At 42.5% G+C, this 16,665-nt stretch overlaps 1 protein-coding gene across 10 annotated transcripts in view; it reads right to left on the reverse strand.

The window, feature by feature from the left end:
- The window catches only part of LOC308066881 (cytosolic phospholipase A2 beta-like), a 55,809-nt gene that overhangs the window by 27,124 nt on the left and 12,020 nt on the right, over nucleotides 1-16,665 (reverse strand). For 6 of the 10 annotated variants that reach the window (XM_080394793.1, XM_080394790.1, XM_080394789.1 and 3 more), the window contains one exon: nucleotides 1,055-1,127. The exons of 2 other annotated variants lie outside the window; for them this stretch is intronic. In XM_080394793.1, the coding sequence (XP_080250919.1) occupies nucleotides 1,055-1,127 (73 nt within the window). Of the gene's footprint in view, nucleotides 1-1,054; nucleotides 1,128-7,156; nucleotides 15,768-16,665 lie in introns of those variants that run through there. 2 more of the 10 variants (XM_080394795.1, XM_080394794.1) reach the window with 2 other exon arrangements.

Genomic DNA, 16,665 nt, shown 5'->3' on the forward strand with positions numbered 1-16,665 from the left:
AACCAGCCAACAGGAGATTCGCCAGCTCCGGTCTCCCCCCACAGCTGGTCTTGGCCAAGGTTGGCCAAGTCTCCTTCTGCGGGGGCATTCAAACCCGCCCGGATGAGCTCTGTGCAGCCTGCTCCGGGAGAGCCTGCTTTGGCAGGGGTTGGGCTGGGTGGTCTCCGAGGGCCCCTTCCCACCCTGGCAGCTCTGGGATCCTGTTGTGCTCGGCCCTGCATGGAAAGATGCGAATGCTCTTGGCTGCAGCTTGCTGCAAAGTGATGCTTTTTTGGCTGAACATGTCGATTTTCACTGGAAGAATACACAGGCCAGAGGTTTCAAGAGCATGAAAAAAGGCAGCTCAAGGTCTCTGTCCTGACTGAGGAACCCACAGGAGGCCTCTGCAAAAATGGAAGCTGAATGGCTGGTCCCTAGTACATCTTGAGAAGGAGCCACAGGAGACTGTGAGGGGGAGATAATGAGGCAAAGAAAGTTCAATACAGAAGTACCCAGAAAAGTCTGTTTTGCCTGCACATTCAGCACGTGCTTAGGGCTGGATCTGCAGAGGCCCTCCTCACCCAGAAACCATCCATATAATTTAATGTGACCGGTCATCTGAGAACAGCAAATACCCCAGATGATACTGTATTTTAGAAGGCTTGAAATTCTCTAATTTACCTTCAATTATTGTGTATAATTGATATGTTTCAATAAAAGGTCCCTAAATACGTGGCCTGTGTTTCAAAATTCCAGTCCATTGTATGATTTACACCAATTCTGAACATCAAAACCAAACAAGCAGCTTTACAAATTGCAGCCTCCTCACAAGGTCTACCTTCCCTTGTTGTTGGCCCAGAAAATTCACCTGGGAGTCTTGGGTTTCACCAGTTCCCTGGAATGCCACTAGATATGTCCTTCAATCTAATGATACCTCAGGCATTTGATCTAATTACAGCCCTGGCATTAGTACTTCTATGGCTGCGCTTTATGTACATTGCTTGTATACCTTCACAACTTAGGAACGTTGCTTACTGTAAACTCTGACTAAAAACACAATCAAACCACAACTCACACAGGTCTCTTGACTTGATGTTCTTAGCTTGTATGATTCTTACAGAAAGCATGTGGATGGGGCAAAACTTCATCTGCAGAGAAAACAAATGCGATTAATTTTATCAGCTCAGAATACAAAAACAATATGCATTCTCAACAGTACAGGGGACAGCCTGTCCTTCTGTTTGAAGCAAGGGGATCACCCTCCAGTGGAAGTGCACCATGCTGAGACGATAACACGACTGCATGCTGGGCTGTTCACTAAGTAGCTTGAGTAACAGAACACGGAGAAAGAAAACTCTGGCTCAGACAATGGTGTCGAAAGCTTTCATAGTCACCCCAGAGGTGCCTGTTTTCGTACAACGTGATGCATGCACAGCTGTGGCGACAGCTGTATTGCCGGTCTGCCAAGGGTCTGGTACCACATGTAGGTCAAAACCAGGTCTTTGAAAGGCAACACTAGGAACCTGCAGCTGCCTGCCTGGCTCCTGGCACAGCACTGACACTCGGCCAGAACATGGTAGTTACTGATGCGAGCTAGAAACTTCTGGCTCTATGTCCCAACTAGGACTATGGTTTTATGATGCTTGTAAGTAGGTCTAGCTCATCAGAAGGCATCTAGAGAAATGCACTACAGACTTTGCATGAAAGGACCCAGCAGAGACCCTTCAGATGAAGAAAGTAGTGCCCTGCTTTGGGGCATAACGTCACAGAATCCCACATCATTAGGTATCTTGAAAATAAACTAAAGGCAATGGAGTCACTTCCCTTACAGACATGAGATTTATTTCTATCATAGGCAAGCTATTGTCATAATGCTTATTTCAAGCTACTTATTCCTAGCTCTAACAAAGAATCAAGCTTCCAGCCTAAGCTGGTCAGAACATAATTAGCTATTTTCAAAAGATGCTCTGATAAGCCCAATGAACACACATATACAGACACATGACAACCTTAACACTAAAAGTGGGAAAATATTTCCTTCTTTTTTCAAACTGGAAGATTGAAATTTCTTTTCTATTTTGTCTTGAGTGTTTTCTCTATTTCTCTGCATACTAGCACGGCTTGTCAGCAATAATAAGCAATAATAACATACAGTCCTGCTACCACTAATAAAACAGGGCCACATCATGTTGTCTTTAATTAGCGTAAAAGGCAGCTTAAACTACACACTAACTGAAACACCCTATCTCTTTGTCTAAATGAGAGTATCTCATTACACTAACTAAACAATTTGAGAATTTTATTTTGAAAGTTAGCACTCTAATTTTCCTGATACTGAAATTATTAAATTTGGAGAAACAAAGTGCTGGGGAAGGAGAAACTTCTTTATAGAAGGAGTCACTCACTACAATTAATCTGAAATCCTTTTTAAATGGGTTAGAGATTATTAAGCATGTTTATTAGTTTCATCCAGTTTCACTCAGTTCTATTTAGAGGTAAATTTTAAATCAAACTGATACCATTTGAACTGTGTATTTGGGTTTGGTGGCAAGGTGTTGGTAGCAGGGGGCTGCAGGGGTGGTTTCTGTGCGGAGCTGCCCAAGGCCCAGTGCAGCAGCAGTGGGGGCAGCCTTGGGGGTCATGGGTTTAAGACACATTTGTTCTTGTGTGACAAGAACCATTTCTACTATGCATTAAACCCAGAATGTTCTAAATATGTAAGTTTCAAATTGGAGGAAAACATTCTGGACATTACAAGTTCCAGCTGGGACGCTTCCATATGATTCCAGTTGTGCACTGAAAGAATTTGACCAACTTTGCTGTGTAAATAGTTATTTAACATTAGAGGTGCCCACTGGAACACTCAGTCAGCATTCCTAGTGGGTTTCATTAACATGAAATATTGAATTATGTAGACAATTACAGAGCTGTTTTGAATTAACACATTAATTCTGTGTTCTTTTGTAATCAACCTGCCCCTTGCTCAACAGAAGCCCAAACCATTCCCAGAGCCTGTCTTCAGTGGAGAAACAGATATTGGTATACAATTTGCTTTGAAGCTTTTTTGATGAAAATTTCTTAATTGCTTATAAAAATGGTGCACCTGCAGTTCACCATCAGAGCACTCTCAGTTGTGATAGGGGTCATGTTTTCCTCCTCTCCCACAGAGACAGAGAGCCTCACTACTCCTCCCTTCCCCCTTCAACAGCAATCACTTCCCTTAAACATGTCAACACCTGCACACCAATGGAAACACCAAAGATGACTGTTCATTACTTCTGACTTGGTGCAGCTTAGTCCTTGTGTTGTTGCAAAGTAAAAGATCAACAGGTTCAGATGGGTAAACGTGGCCATAACAAATCCTATGGGCTGTGCAAATCCCCAGCAGAAGCCAGAAGCCATCCTACTCCCAAGACGTCAGCTAGACGTCAGCTACTCCAGCCTGCAATAACCATTCCGAATAGAGCTAATTCTTTTTTCATCAGAAAAAGGCAGGGCTAATTTTCTAGAGTCTGATTTGAGTGGTCTAAAATAAAACCCTTGTTCCAAAGCGCTGGCACTCCAGAATACCCTTCTAGAAAAAATAATGATGGTTAGAGACCATTTGCTGTTTTCACAACATGAAAAGCAACATGTAATTCCATGATTAACACAAATTGGTAAGTACAGACACTAAATCCCGACAGCTCTTGACAGTCCTGCAGCTGTACTGGTCTTGGTCTTTTTAGTTCACTTCCTTGGGAGAAACGTTGTTCCCTGCATAGGCACACAGAGTAACAAAACCCCTCAGTAAATATCCAGGACGAAAGGCGGCTTTCCCAGAAAAGCATCATTCTATTTTTGCTGGAAAATTAGCAGTGCCATGCTGAGGCCAATGACAGAGTGCAGACAATCTACATGTCTACATTTGCATACTAGACAATAACACTCCAGACCAATAAATAGTAGCATGTCCAGAGACCCAAAGAGTAGGCTAGAAAGCAAGGGGTGGGGGGGAACCAAAAAAACCCCAACAGACCCCAAACCACGAAAACAGAACCAAGTTTCTTTTCCCTTGGTAGCTTTTAGTACTAAATTACATTTCTGTACTCTCAAAGAGAGTTTTGAGGGGGAATCATTTCAGATTTAATATGCAGAAAAGTCAGTAAACAGGAGATAAAACTAGCATAGCAGGATTGCCACAGCTGTGGCAAACCTTAAACTGCAAATCCACATGTGTTGCCAACATCTCATTGATTGTAATAACACACATTTGCTGGCCAGCTGTCTGACTTCCAGGGAATAGTCATATGCCAGTCAGCTTCAGTAAGGTACGTAATTCTGTTTACAGGCAGTTAGTCACTTCAAGGTTTCATCTCAAAAAGGCAACTCTGAGAGTATAAAAACTTCTCAAAGCTCATAAATAATGAGGAGCCTACCAAAGACTGTCTTTGTGTGGCAGCAAAATAAGGAAAACCTACCAACAGCTCATATGTTCGATTTCGCTCCTTATTGCCCCTCCATGCTGCTCCAAGAACAAACCCTTATGGCCACCTTCACTAGAAGGTTAGTCTTCTATGGGGATAGCTGCTGCAGAGCCTGGCAATCTGGGAACCTTCTCCCATCACCAGCTCTTTTTTTCTAATCTTCAGCCCCACTCCCCTCCCCACCCCCACCAAGAGTCCTCAATTTGTGCATGTTGGAAGGCCGATCGGAACATCTGCATTTCACTCCCCCTGCACCAAACCTAAGCAGTTCCCTGAGTGAAGTTATCATCATGGGATAACACCAAGTTTATGAAGTTTTACTTGGGGAGTTTGCTCTGTCTTTTGACTCTCTAAATAGCTGTAGGAATTACCACTCAGCTTTACCAATATCTTTCAGACATGAATAATTACTCCTTTCACAGATCACTTTCTTTCTCCAGTGGTGCACTAGAAGCTATATTATGTACAAGATCTTTCAGCAAATGTAATCATTTGGTGTATTCTTACCATTTATTTTATCTTAGATCCTGAGGATTTGGTTCAACTACAGCTTAGCAATTTATCAAATTAAGGCTAAGGCTATAAACTTCTAAATTATAAAAAAGCTTCATGACCTTCCTGGTTCCAGAGCACTCTCTTCCACACAGATACTTTAACATCTCATACAGGCTGAGTTCATTAGCCCCTCTATCAGTGAGAACACTGCCGTGAATACTGCTAGCAATTTGTCCTTCCAACCAGCTACCTATTTTCATTAAAATTAGTGGAATGCAAAGTCCTGGTGGGAAAAGCAACTGACTGTAGAAATATGCAAAACCAGGAGAGGAGATAGAAGGAGTGAGCATGACCATGAAAGCCTCATTTTCCCTGGGAATCACAGTTATCCCAAATCTTATCATTGGAAGTTGAACAGTTAGTGAGGAAATCTCATTTGCCTTACCAGTATTTTTTGTAATTTCATATTATGGATGGGTTGTTTCAAGAGCCATTGCGGATTTGGGGTGCACCCCCACTCCTATTCTCTTGGTCACCTCCTTACACGTATGAATGGCTCCCTCAGGGCTTTATATTGACAGAATTTCTGAGTATTTTACCACATAAAAATTATTCTGTAGTTCACAAAACAAAACTGCTAAAGAGTGATCACTCTTGTGCGAGCAGAAGAAAAGATCATGTCCTGAATATCAAAAGCATTCCTAGGAAGTTGTAAATTAATATTGTCCATCACTCCTGTGCCAACTTGGTAGCTTTTTTTAAACAGCAAAAAATTAACTGGGAGACTTTTAGTAGGTCTTCCTAGATAGTTCAAAGTATCCACACTTTTCTAAACAGCTTGCTTTTTCCAAAATAAAGAAAACAAACGCAAACCCACTCTGTTCTGATTTCCATATCAATTTACCAATTTACACATACTGAAAAATGCATTTTCCTGACAGAATGGCAGAGCTATCTGCCAATACCAGTATCAAGTGAATCTCCTTCCTTGGGGAGAGGAGCTTTCTGACCTGGAGCTATGCTTGTACTTGAACCTCTTGGCAGTGTTGCCTGTTAACCAGGAGCATGTCTCCATGCATGGAATAGCAGCTGCAGCATTAGGATGAAATGCAAGAGCTTTTGCTGTAACTGAGACTTCTGGATAAAATTACATCTCATCTATCTACTCGTTTATCAGATCCAGAATTACCTTAGTAGATAGAAAATTGATATTTAAAATTGATGGTTGATATTTAAAATTGATGGATAATATTTATAACTAAATAGATGGCTCTGGATCTAACAGGTAGATAGACCAGAAAAATTTTATCCAGAAAGTACATTACGTTAATAATTTATATTCTTTGCCCTGAGCATCCAATGTTTGAATTTTTACTTATCATTTGAGCTACCTGTTCAAGCTACTGATACTTTCCTGAATCTTTAACTTCACCTGCAAATATTACCACAGCACAAGTATAGTAAGTATTCCTTATTCTTAAGGATTCTCTATAGGCCCTAGCATGTAATACTGGGTCTCACTATATTTAAAATGCATGAATGCCCACATTTATTTGCTGCAAAATCCAACGTAGGGTTTGATACATAAAGAACAGTCAAGTTGTAAATAATTCACATCTTGCATTTTGGACACTATGTCCATTATTTTTGAAGATATACATGAGAAAATAATCGTCAGCTAATAAATCTGTTGATTTATACGAAAAACTGTCAGTTAAAAATCTGTGAATGGAACTTACTATTAGAAAAGTTGAGCCCAGACACAAAAAACTTCTACTAGAAACGCACATACTGGAAGCATTACATAAGATAGCTAAACCAGCCAAACAGATCATTGGAACTCTCCCCTGCAGCTAAAGCAATATAAACTGTGCTTTGATGCTAGCAAAAGCTGTTGGGTTTTTTTTGGCAGGGGAAAGCAACAAACCTGTGCTGCCCTGAGCAAAGCGCGCCGTGGGGCGAGCATGTTTGCTTGACGCTGAGGTACCGGCCATGGCCGCCCCTCATCCGCCGCAGCGCTCGGCCAGCGGCATGCCTCCCGGAGCAGGGGAGCGCTGCGTTCTTGCCCAAGCTCGCGTACCTGGCAGCAGAAAGTGTGCGAGGCCGGGGATGAGGTGCCACATGGCCCGCAGCACTCACCTCTGCGCCGCGGCCGGTGGGGGCTGGGAGCACTGGACCTGGCGTGGGGGGCCATGGCGGGGCCACCACGCGCTTACCTGGGCTGGTGGGCTCCCCATGGCGGGCCGGATGGCGACAGCACACAGAACCCAGTTTGGGTGGCAGACCCGTCAGCTGACAAACACGCTCACAGCTTGTTGTTGCTGCTGAAATAACCTGAAGGACACATATAATTTATAGAGGTGCTGAGCTCCACCCTCTGCCTCCTCTGCGTGGAGGAGCGCCTACCTACATCTGAGAGGGAGAGCTGCGGCGGCAGAGGTGAGGGAAAGCTGCCGGTAACACACCTTCACGTGCTTCCTCGTTGTTCGTTACTGGCCAGACACTGTCCAGCCAGGTTCTCGGGTGGACTCAGAAAGTCCCTTCATTCCCCATCTCTTCCATCTAGCTAGAATTTTCAGTATCTTTTAAGGTCTTCCACAAAATACTCCAGAAACAAACAAAGGGAGGGGATAAACAATTCTCATCAATTAACATTTCTGGTGGAAGACCAAATGCTCTTTTCAACTCTTGTTTTAAAATATTATTGGGAATCTTTCTGCCAGCTAGTAAATCAAGCCTCCTTACTTTGAAGTACCTACTGGACAATTACCTGCCCAATGCAGAGGTGCGGGTGAAATGGAGATAAATATTGGTAGGGAGAGAGAAAGCCACACACCTTCTGGGCTTTCCCCCTCTACACACTTCTCATAAGATGACGACCACGGGATTCCCATCCTATGCGCCCATCAGCTTGCTGGCGACGGTGGTGGGTCCCAAGGCATCCTCTGGAGATGACACAGGTATGGCTCCCTCCACCTCTGTGCCTACTCTGAGGTGCCAACAGACAACCCACAGGGTGCCTGTCAGGACATCGCTCCAGGCAATCTGTTCCGGCTGTACCTTCCTCCACACTTACCATTTCCCATTGGATGTCATGCAGACCCAGGCTTGGAAAAGCCCTGGAGGCCACCATCAGTTTGCAGTAAGAAATATCCTCACTGGGAGACAGTAATAATCAGATAGGACCAAGCCTCACCAAACAAGCAGTAGATGCTTCACACTGATGGAAAGGGAGAGCTTCAAGAGTTGTTTTTCATTTAATAGTAGTTAGGAGTCTGGCTTTTGGCAAAAGAAGAAAAAGAATGAGATGTAACCACAACAACTGTTTAGGAAAAAAGGTTTACCCGAGAACTTTGGCGTTATACTTTTCCTGAAAGTCAAGATGCACACTGTGGATCACCTTTAAAACACTTTTTAAAGCATTCTGCACAAAAAACTGTTACCAGTTGAAAGTCAGTTCTAGTCAGATGTTCCTGGGCTTATGCAAGTGACAACCAACTGCTCAAACTGACATTTCACAGAGACTCTGTTGTGGCTGGCAACGCAGCCACCATGCTGGTGGTGAGAGCTGGAGGCAGGCTCACCCAGCAGGGTGACAACTTGAGGTTAGGTTGCCATCTTTGAAATACTAAAAAAAGATCTCTCAAATAAAGGTCTGCCGTGTATGTGCAGCAAACCAAAGGACAGCAACAGAACTCCCAGAAAAAATAAGGCAAACTCATCAGAAAGCTCTGAACCCCAGAGTGCTATTAACCGTGCAGAACTTGTGCTCCTGCAGCGACATTGTTTTGACTGCCTCACTTGAGCATTTCTGCAGAGGCAGTTGAGACTGCAGTGCGAGCATTCCTCTCCATGCTTCCTTGGTCGGAGGAGTCCACAGCATCCCAGTTCCAGAGATAAGGAAAAAAGTGGCAGAGAAAGCCAGGGGGAAAGCTCTTTATTCAGAGTTGAATTTGGGTTTTCCTCCTTTATGTCGCTGTTGCAGCTTCGATCACAGGTTCTGTTGCTGCAGTGAACTGAGAGATCAAGATAGTAGGCTGACAAATCCACCTCCTAAAGAGAAGGCAAATGGAAAGAAAGCCAGAGAAAAATAAACTCCACTCAAAAAGAGGTATATCTGCCTGAAAACGGGGCAACACATTAAATACAGAACAGCTGCATCAGGGAGACCCAGTTCTTAATGGAACAGGAAAGAAGGAAAAAAGCTCCCAGAATGTCTTCAAATCAAGGTGCAAAAGTTATTTTGGAGAGCTATGGAACAAATTTTTCCAATAGCCCTTCCAAGAAGTTCATGTTTCCAACAAATCAGCGCAGCCAAAATACATAAAACATTTTGTGCTGCTTGTCAACAAGCAGCACATGCTGACACGTACCACATCTATTTCCTCGTGGACGTGAGGGAGGTGGGCTACGTGATATCAGGCCTTACTACAGACACAAGACACGTACAGCATGGGGACAGCAAGACGAAGGAAGTCAACTCATAAGGAAGGATGGACAAGCTAAAGGGTTAAATCTAAAGCAAAGAGGGCACAGTACAATGCACTAGTGAGTATTTTCAAGAAGGTACAGAAAGTCCTCCACCCCACTCCCCTTTTTAGAAGGGGGACATAGTCATGCCAGGCTCTTACCAGTGGAGTTACATTCAGAAAAATGCAATACTGTACCTGCAGTTTCAGTTTGTAAAAGGCTGTTCAGGAGACAAAAAGGGATTCTAGAAAGATTTTGTGGGTTAATTAAGTTAGTTTGCTCCACTTTTATGACTGAGTCTTATTTGTTTTTTGAATTAACATAAAGAAAGTACTTGGAGATAAGCTATGCGGGGAGAAAATCAATTAAAAGACATATCAAATTACACTACCTGTTGGCACTTGGATAATGCACATGTGAAACAGGATCAGAATGGAAGGAATGTAAGCCCATGCTGCTACCAGTACACAAGAAACAAGTTAATTAATACAGTGTTCAGCTTCATGCAACATACCCGGTGGGCTGCTCGCTAACAGCCCCTTGCAAGAAGATACTCAGAGTCACAGCTGAGCTGCCAGATCATAGAATCATATCACAGAATCATTTCAGTGGCAAAAGACCTTTAAGATCATCAAGTCCAAGGTACCAAGCAGGAGAATGCTAGTAGCTCTAAATGGCTGCGATTTGGATGATCCTGCTGCTGGCATAAGCTTAAAAGCTAGCTGGGACAGAATTTATAAAAAGTACTGAAGACTCATTTAGTGGATGGAGTTCATTATTTACCCCTGCAACAGCACAGCAAAATTTCATACACACATCTCAACTCTGGTGTACAAAAACCTGACCTCAGTGAAGCACTTCAAATCTTCATCGTCCTTCCTTGCTTGATCCTAATGGCTTCATGTGCAAAGACAGCAATTACTGAGACACTCTCGTCTACATATAAATCTCCTGTGATTTTGTTTGAGAACATTAGTTTGTTCATCCCATGAAAGCCGTTAAGTAGAGGTAAGTGATGGATCTCCCTAGGGCTAGATGCAGTCACACTGTTGAGGAGGTTGAGGTGGAAGACAGTGCAGTTTTGCAGAGAATTCTAGTTATGCCAGACAGTGACAATGGGAGATGACGCTTGCTTTCTCTTTGCCTCATAAATCAGTTTGTACTTTGTTCAGCTCAGTGTCTAGGTCAGAAAAGTTATCTGAGAAAAAAAAGTTAATCTGAGAAAATAATTGTCTCTAGTAAAATTCAAACAAAAATTTTCCAAAACGTTCCCAGATATTGGGCAAAAAAGTAATTTTTTCCCCTAGCTCATCCCCCAATTTTTTCTCCTCTTGAGTTATTTAACCACTGTAAAAAATAACCCAAACAAAAAAATTAAAACATCTCTTTTTCAATTCAACATTGCCACGTGAAACTAGAAGCTATAAAGCAAAGTTTCAGCAAACCCAGATTTAGAGACCTTTCAAAACTGAAACATTTAGTTTTGAAATAAAAGCTTTCTACTTTTCCACTGCCTGCCCCCTCCCCCTTCTTTTTGAGCAAAACAACACAGCTAATTATTTGAGATCCCTGAAAGTTTTCCAACCATTTTCAGCACACCTGATGTTAATCAGAACAAAATACCAAGTTGTCTCTCTGAGGAGCAGTCAGGCAATAGCAGCGTTTGTAAATGAACCCTCCTGCTGGCTATCGAGATCTAAACCTGTTTCAGAAAAGTAAAAGGTGCTATATCCTCTTACCTATCTCCCGAACCACTGCATTCTTAAACAAAGATTATTGCACAGTAAAGCCAGTATCACTGCCTCTTTTTCCTGGCCAGAATAAGAGAGCTGCTAATTTCCTTAGGTACTCTGCAGGTGTGGTTGCAAATACGGCAAGATAGCGATCTCTGCAGCTTCAATGTGGGAGGAAGCTGCTTATTACTTACATACCTGGGGTATCTGAGGACAGGAGTGTTATCTTTCCAAGACACGTCAATGTAAAGCCACAAGTTAGAACCCACTGTGTTTATGTTTAGAAATTGTTCTTTTATTTTAAACCAAGTGATTGCAGAGTATCTAATTGAGATAATTGAGCAAGACATTTCAATGTCATTCCACTCAAGCCAGTTTGAGACCTTTATCTTCAGATCTTACTCAAATATTCTGACACTGATGTCAGTGTGAAATTGCTTGAGTAAAGACCTCGGAAGAGTTGGGTAAGCATTACACTTCACCACTTGTCTGACAGGAAGACTTGACTTATGGTTATGGTATTTAGCTTCACATTATCAAGAGAAGGATTTCTTAGTTGCCACCAACCTCTTGTATTTTTTAAACAGTCACTTTTTTAGAATTTAGAGAGTAACTTTTTTTTTCCTATTGTTTTTCCACTCTCTACAACTCTAAGTTCTTTGGGGCAAGATCTACCAAGGAAATGTTTGTAACTGAATGTTATTATACTAGGTGAGAGTAATTAAAAAACAAATGTTACTGTGACTCTAAGACACTCATAGCAGAATTTCCTTTAAACCCTGTTGCTGTATCAAATCCTCTTTCAGCCCTTTATGTGATGTTATTCAAGGTTCTACCTTTACCTAAACACAGCCCTTACATTGGCTTAGAAAGGGATAAAAGATGTAATAAGGATTTATTTCAGATACTATGCAAGTCATTAAGGGTTCAATTCATTCATTCCTGGCAATAACTTCTCCTCTACATAGCCCTCCAAAACTAACAGGACTAAAGACAGTAGCAGATATCCTCACTATGTTATTCTGTAGGTTAGTATAGTTAACCAGTAGGCTTTTTATTTAAAAACTAGGACATAGGTTGGCTGATGCTAGCTAAGTCATCTAGAAGACTTCAGTGAAATGTGAACGTAAGAAAAGCACTCATCTGAGCATAGAGACAAGGCAAAGAAATACAGAAACAGCCAATTCAGGGTGATCTGAGTACCATGTGTATCATCAGTAGCTTTGGAAATACCTGCAAAGTATGCCTTTGTAGCAGCCGTGCTGATCACAAAGTGAATACTGGCACAGAATCCTTGGTAAACATCTGAAAATGCTCAAGGCTTCAAAACATCTGAGGGTGAAGTTTCATATTGCAGCAAAATTCATCTAAGAGCTAGTTGCCACTAAAATAGGAGGTCTTGCTCCTACCCTGGTCCCAAGCTTAGGGTGTTCTGCCCAACCCAGCAGTATTGGCTCTGGCACTCTGCTGGCCAAACGCTAAATTCATTTGAGGAGATAAAGCAACAGAAAATTACTCTTTTCCTTTTTCTGACAGATTTCCAGGACTGCTCTCCTCTAGTGGCATGTAGCCATTACCTCAGCTTACTACAACAGACAAACTCACCTCAAGTTCAGGAGTGGGAACGTGAGCATGGGCAAATGGCACTGTCCATAAGACTTGCCTAAAGCATCAAGACTAACAGGGAAATAAGTATCAGAGGTGGAAAAGACATTAGATGATTCAGTGCACATCCCTGCAAGTGGATCATTGCAGTTCATTGCACCCAGTACCAGAAAGCCGTGGGGCTTTTCACTACCTCTTCATATGGTTCTTCTAAGGTTATTGCAAGGTTTTCAAGACAGAAAATATATCAATTTTCATTTTTTAAAAAACAGAAAATAGATTAAAAAATCTCTAGACATCAACCAAATTATAGGAATAATTTAAAACAGAATAACCAGAGTCTTAACTTATCCTTATTGACAAGTTATGAGCCTTGCAAGCTTACTTACAGCAATTAAGAACCCCATGACTCACTCCTGGTGGATTATAACTTCTGACAGTAGAAGACTACTTCATTAGGGCTTCATGAGCTCTACAGAGTCATGAGGATTTTAACAGAAAAGCTCCTTCTGCATTGATACATATTCCTGTAGAAAAATTTTCTGACAAAAAAATTTCTTGATTAGGTAAGTGTCTGTTCTTCTAGTCCATTTGCATCACTCTTGTGACAAAGTCAGAAAACTCTCCTCATAGTGCAATCAGGAATTCACCTTGCTGACAGCACTCTCTGCTTTCTTCTGGCCACATGAAAGCAGTTTTCTGTCACCTGCTTCCCTTAACACAGCGTAGAAGGCAGACAAGTGTGAGCAGACAGCCTGGCACATGAAACACACCAAGCGTCTCAGCTGGTCTCAGGAAAGCTACTCTGACCTGCGCCAAGGCAGAGTCAGCCCTGGAGCCTGATGCTATCTCTGAGTGTCTCTATACATGCATATTAGGTCAGTTTTAATTTTTCTGTTTCAGCAGCACATATAACACTTGATCACAATTTTAAATGCTTGCATTCTATTAGAAAACTGATTTTTCACAGGCACAGATCTTTAACCTCTTAATTCATATAATACTTCTGAAGGTCCTAAGATTTTTGCACAACGCTTCTTGAAACACATGAACACACCATAGAAACTTATACCAAAGCCAACAGAAATTTATGGCTGTGAGCATCTCAGTGAACTAGGGCGCTTTTAACCTTGGGCCTCCAACATTCATGGTTTATGTGGCAGGTGAGACATGGTATGGCCAACAAGCCAGAAAATTTTTGTGTAGGTCATGAGAGGCATTGAGTCTGTTCAGAGAGAAACATTAAAATAAGTGACCTACACTGTCTCCTCTACCAGGGGATCCAGATGTATGTGCCAGGGGTCCCAAATTAAGTCTCCTGCACCTAGCCAGGGAGGGTCCAGGCTGGAGGAGATGCTATTACTCAGAGACTCTGACTTCTAGGGGTAGTGATCTAATGGAAGACTAGATATCTGATGGTGACCTCTCCCACAAATACCTCCAGGAATTAAACCTCAGCCTGCCAATGCAGCAGAACTCCAACCTGTAATGGTGCCATCTCTGCAACACACACAATTTCTACTCCGCAATCTCTCCCCTTGCAATAGATATGTTGCAAAGTGGCAGAGACCCTTGCCTTGCATGATTCAAATCCACTAATTGCTGGTCTTCCCTGCTGTGTACTCACACACATACCACATGCATTTGTCAGCCAAGTACTAGCAAGCCAGCCATGAACTGCATAAAGGCAAAATGTCCCGTGACTTGCCTGCACCAGTGTTGGGAACCGGAACATTCATCTCAGAGGAAATCATGCTGGCACACCTCCCCTCACCCTTCCCAGAAAGGTTTCACTCATATCTATAAGAAAGATTTTTAAACATTTCTGGGCTGATGCCTGGGTGCACAGGCCAGGACCTTGCCTGCGTAGCTGTTGTGCTGCCACAGGGGTGCTAGGCAGTCACCTGAGCAGGCGAGGAGCTTCAAAGCTAAGAGATCTAGGAAGCTGTGAGCAAAGGAATTGGCCAGCAGCTGAAGGACATCTAAGGGCAGCTCATTCAACTGCTGACCAGCCTAAGGGGTAGCCCCTGGTGACTGGGAGAAGCCGGCAGTTCATGGCATCACAGGATGGTGGGTAGCCAGTGGAACAGGCCAGGTGGGTCCACAAGGTTTACGACAGCATGACAACTTTCCAAGCAGGTTTTCATGAAGCTGGAGAACCAGCCAACCCAGCAATACAGAACCCAATCAACATTTTCAAAAGGAGAAGTATTGCATCAGAAAGCCTATGATCAACTCTGTTCATCAGACATCACTTCCTCATGTACGCTAAAACTGGGAATGGGAAGTGCCTGACTTGTTAACACACCTGATGTTTCTTCCTTCTCCTCAGACCTGATACACAGATGGCTGACAACACGGACAGATATGTGGAGCACAGAACACCTTGTGCAACAACTGCATGGTCCTGCTTACAGAAAAAAAGGGGAGAGAGGAAATGAGAAGTAAACTAGTAACATATCCCCTGCTCCACTTGAATAACTCCTTGGCTCTGTCATAAATTCTCTGCACGTCTTAGGCAAGTTAGCAAACAGTTTTTAGTGTGAAATGAAAGTAACAACAGCCAGTTCACCTGAGATCAGGGAAACTGAGGCATCTCAGAGGAAAGAAACTAGAAATGCAAACAAAAATTATCATGATTCTATTGTTCTAGATCATGACTGGCCCTTCCTCCAAGTAGTTATCATTTGAAAACATCTCTTTTAGACACCTTCCATTTATGAACCCAAACATTGTTTACTGGCACTGTCAACGTTTGGAGAAATTTAGTGTGTTCTTCCCTGTATCCCTGTCATGGGAGACATCATTTTACACATGGTGCAAGGAGCACCAAAACATCCAGTAGCCATAGCATGGCTCAGAAATGTGTCCCACCCTCTGAATTCATACTTGAGGACACATCTTGTTCCACATAAGACATCGTCTAGCCTTATGTGGCTCTGAATCAAATTAAATGAATGGGTTTATTACATTATTACAGATGCAGCTAAACACTGCTCACTTGTCCCCAGCAAAAAATTCTTCATTAATTAACTTACTGACTCCCAGGTTATTCCCTACAGAGTTGGTTTCACTCGGCACCAGGAACAGTCTGTAAGAAGTACTGAGCAGGGCAGCTCAATTTTCATTGAACATACTAATATACTAGGAAGTCTATATTAATAACTTCAACAATATATTACAGTATCCATTGCAAAACAAAGAAACACGGAATCAAAGATACTGTAAAGCTATTTGATGCTCTCCTAAATGGGAGCAGATCTTAATAGCTGTCTATTAAGAACTCCTTTTATACCTAACATTTTGAAAGAATTGTACGGAGGAACCCAAGCCAATCCGTTTCAGCTTCTAGAGACAGGAACACCTGTTTGATTTCTTAATTCTATTTCTGGCTGCGACCATCCAAGCTTCACTTTCTTCTTTCTGAATACATAGTCACAGCTACTATGCGTTCTGTCTGTGTCAGGACAGCATCTAACACAAAACATAACAGAGCATCTCTGAGTCTTTACTGCTACCTGCATGGTGCCAAGCATGAGTAAATTCCCCATCTCTTGCACTATGCCTCCTGTCCCTCACCATGCCAGATTACAGAGGGAACTAGCCAAAATTCAGCCAGTCAAAAAACAATCTACAGTAAAACTCTGGAAGTTCATAGCTGTCTGTTTGCTGTTGGAAAAACATGTGCTGAAAAGATTCAGACACATCTTCCTAATCTGCAGCTACTGGAAATCCATTAGTAGGTTTTGTGGTGAGGCAATACCAGCTTTTCTGCTACTCATTTAGCAGTTACCTCAGGCATTTAAAACACAAAAAGTTTTGATCCTCTCAGACACTTGCACGTGTTCCTCTCAGGAACAGTCTAACTGATACTAATAGAATAGTCCACAGTTAAAACACCACCTCAGGTGCACAAG

The sequence above is a fragment of the Falco punctatus genome (genome assembly GCF_963210335.1).
Source record: "Falco punctatus genome assembly, chromosome: 7".
NCBI lineage: Eukaryota > Metazoa > Chordata > Aves > Falconiformes > Falconidae > Falco > Falco punctatus.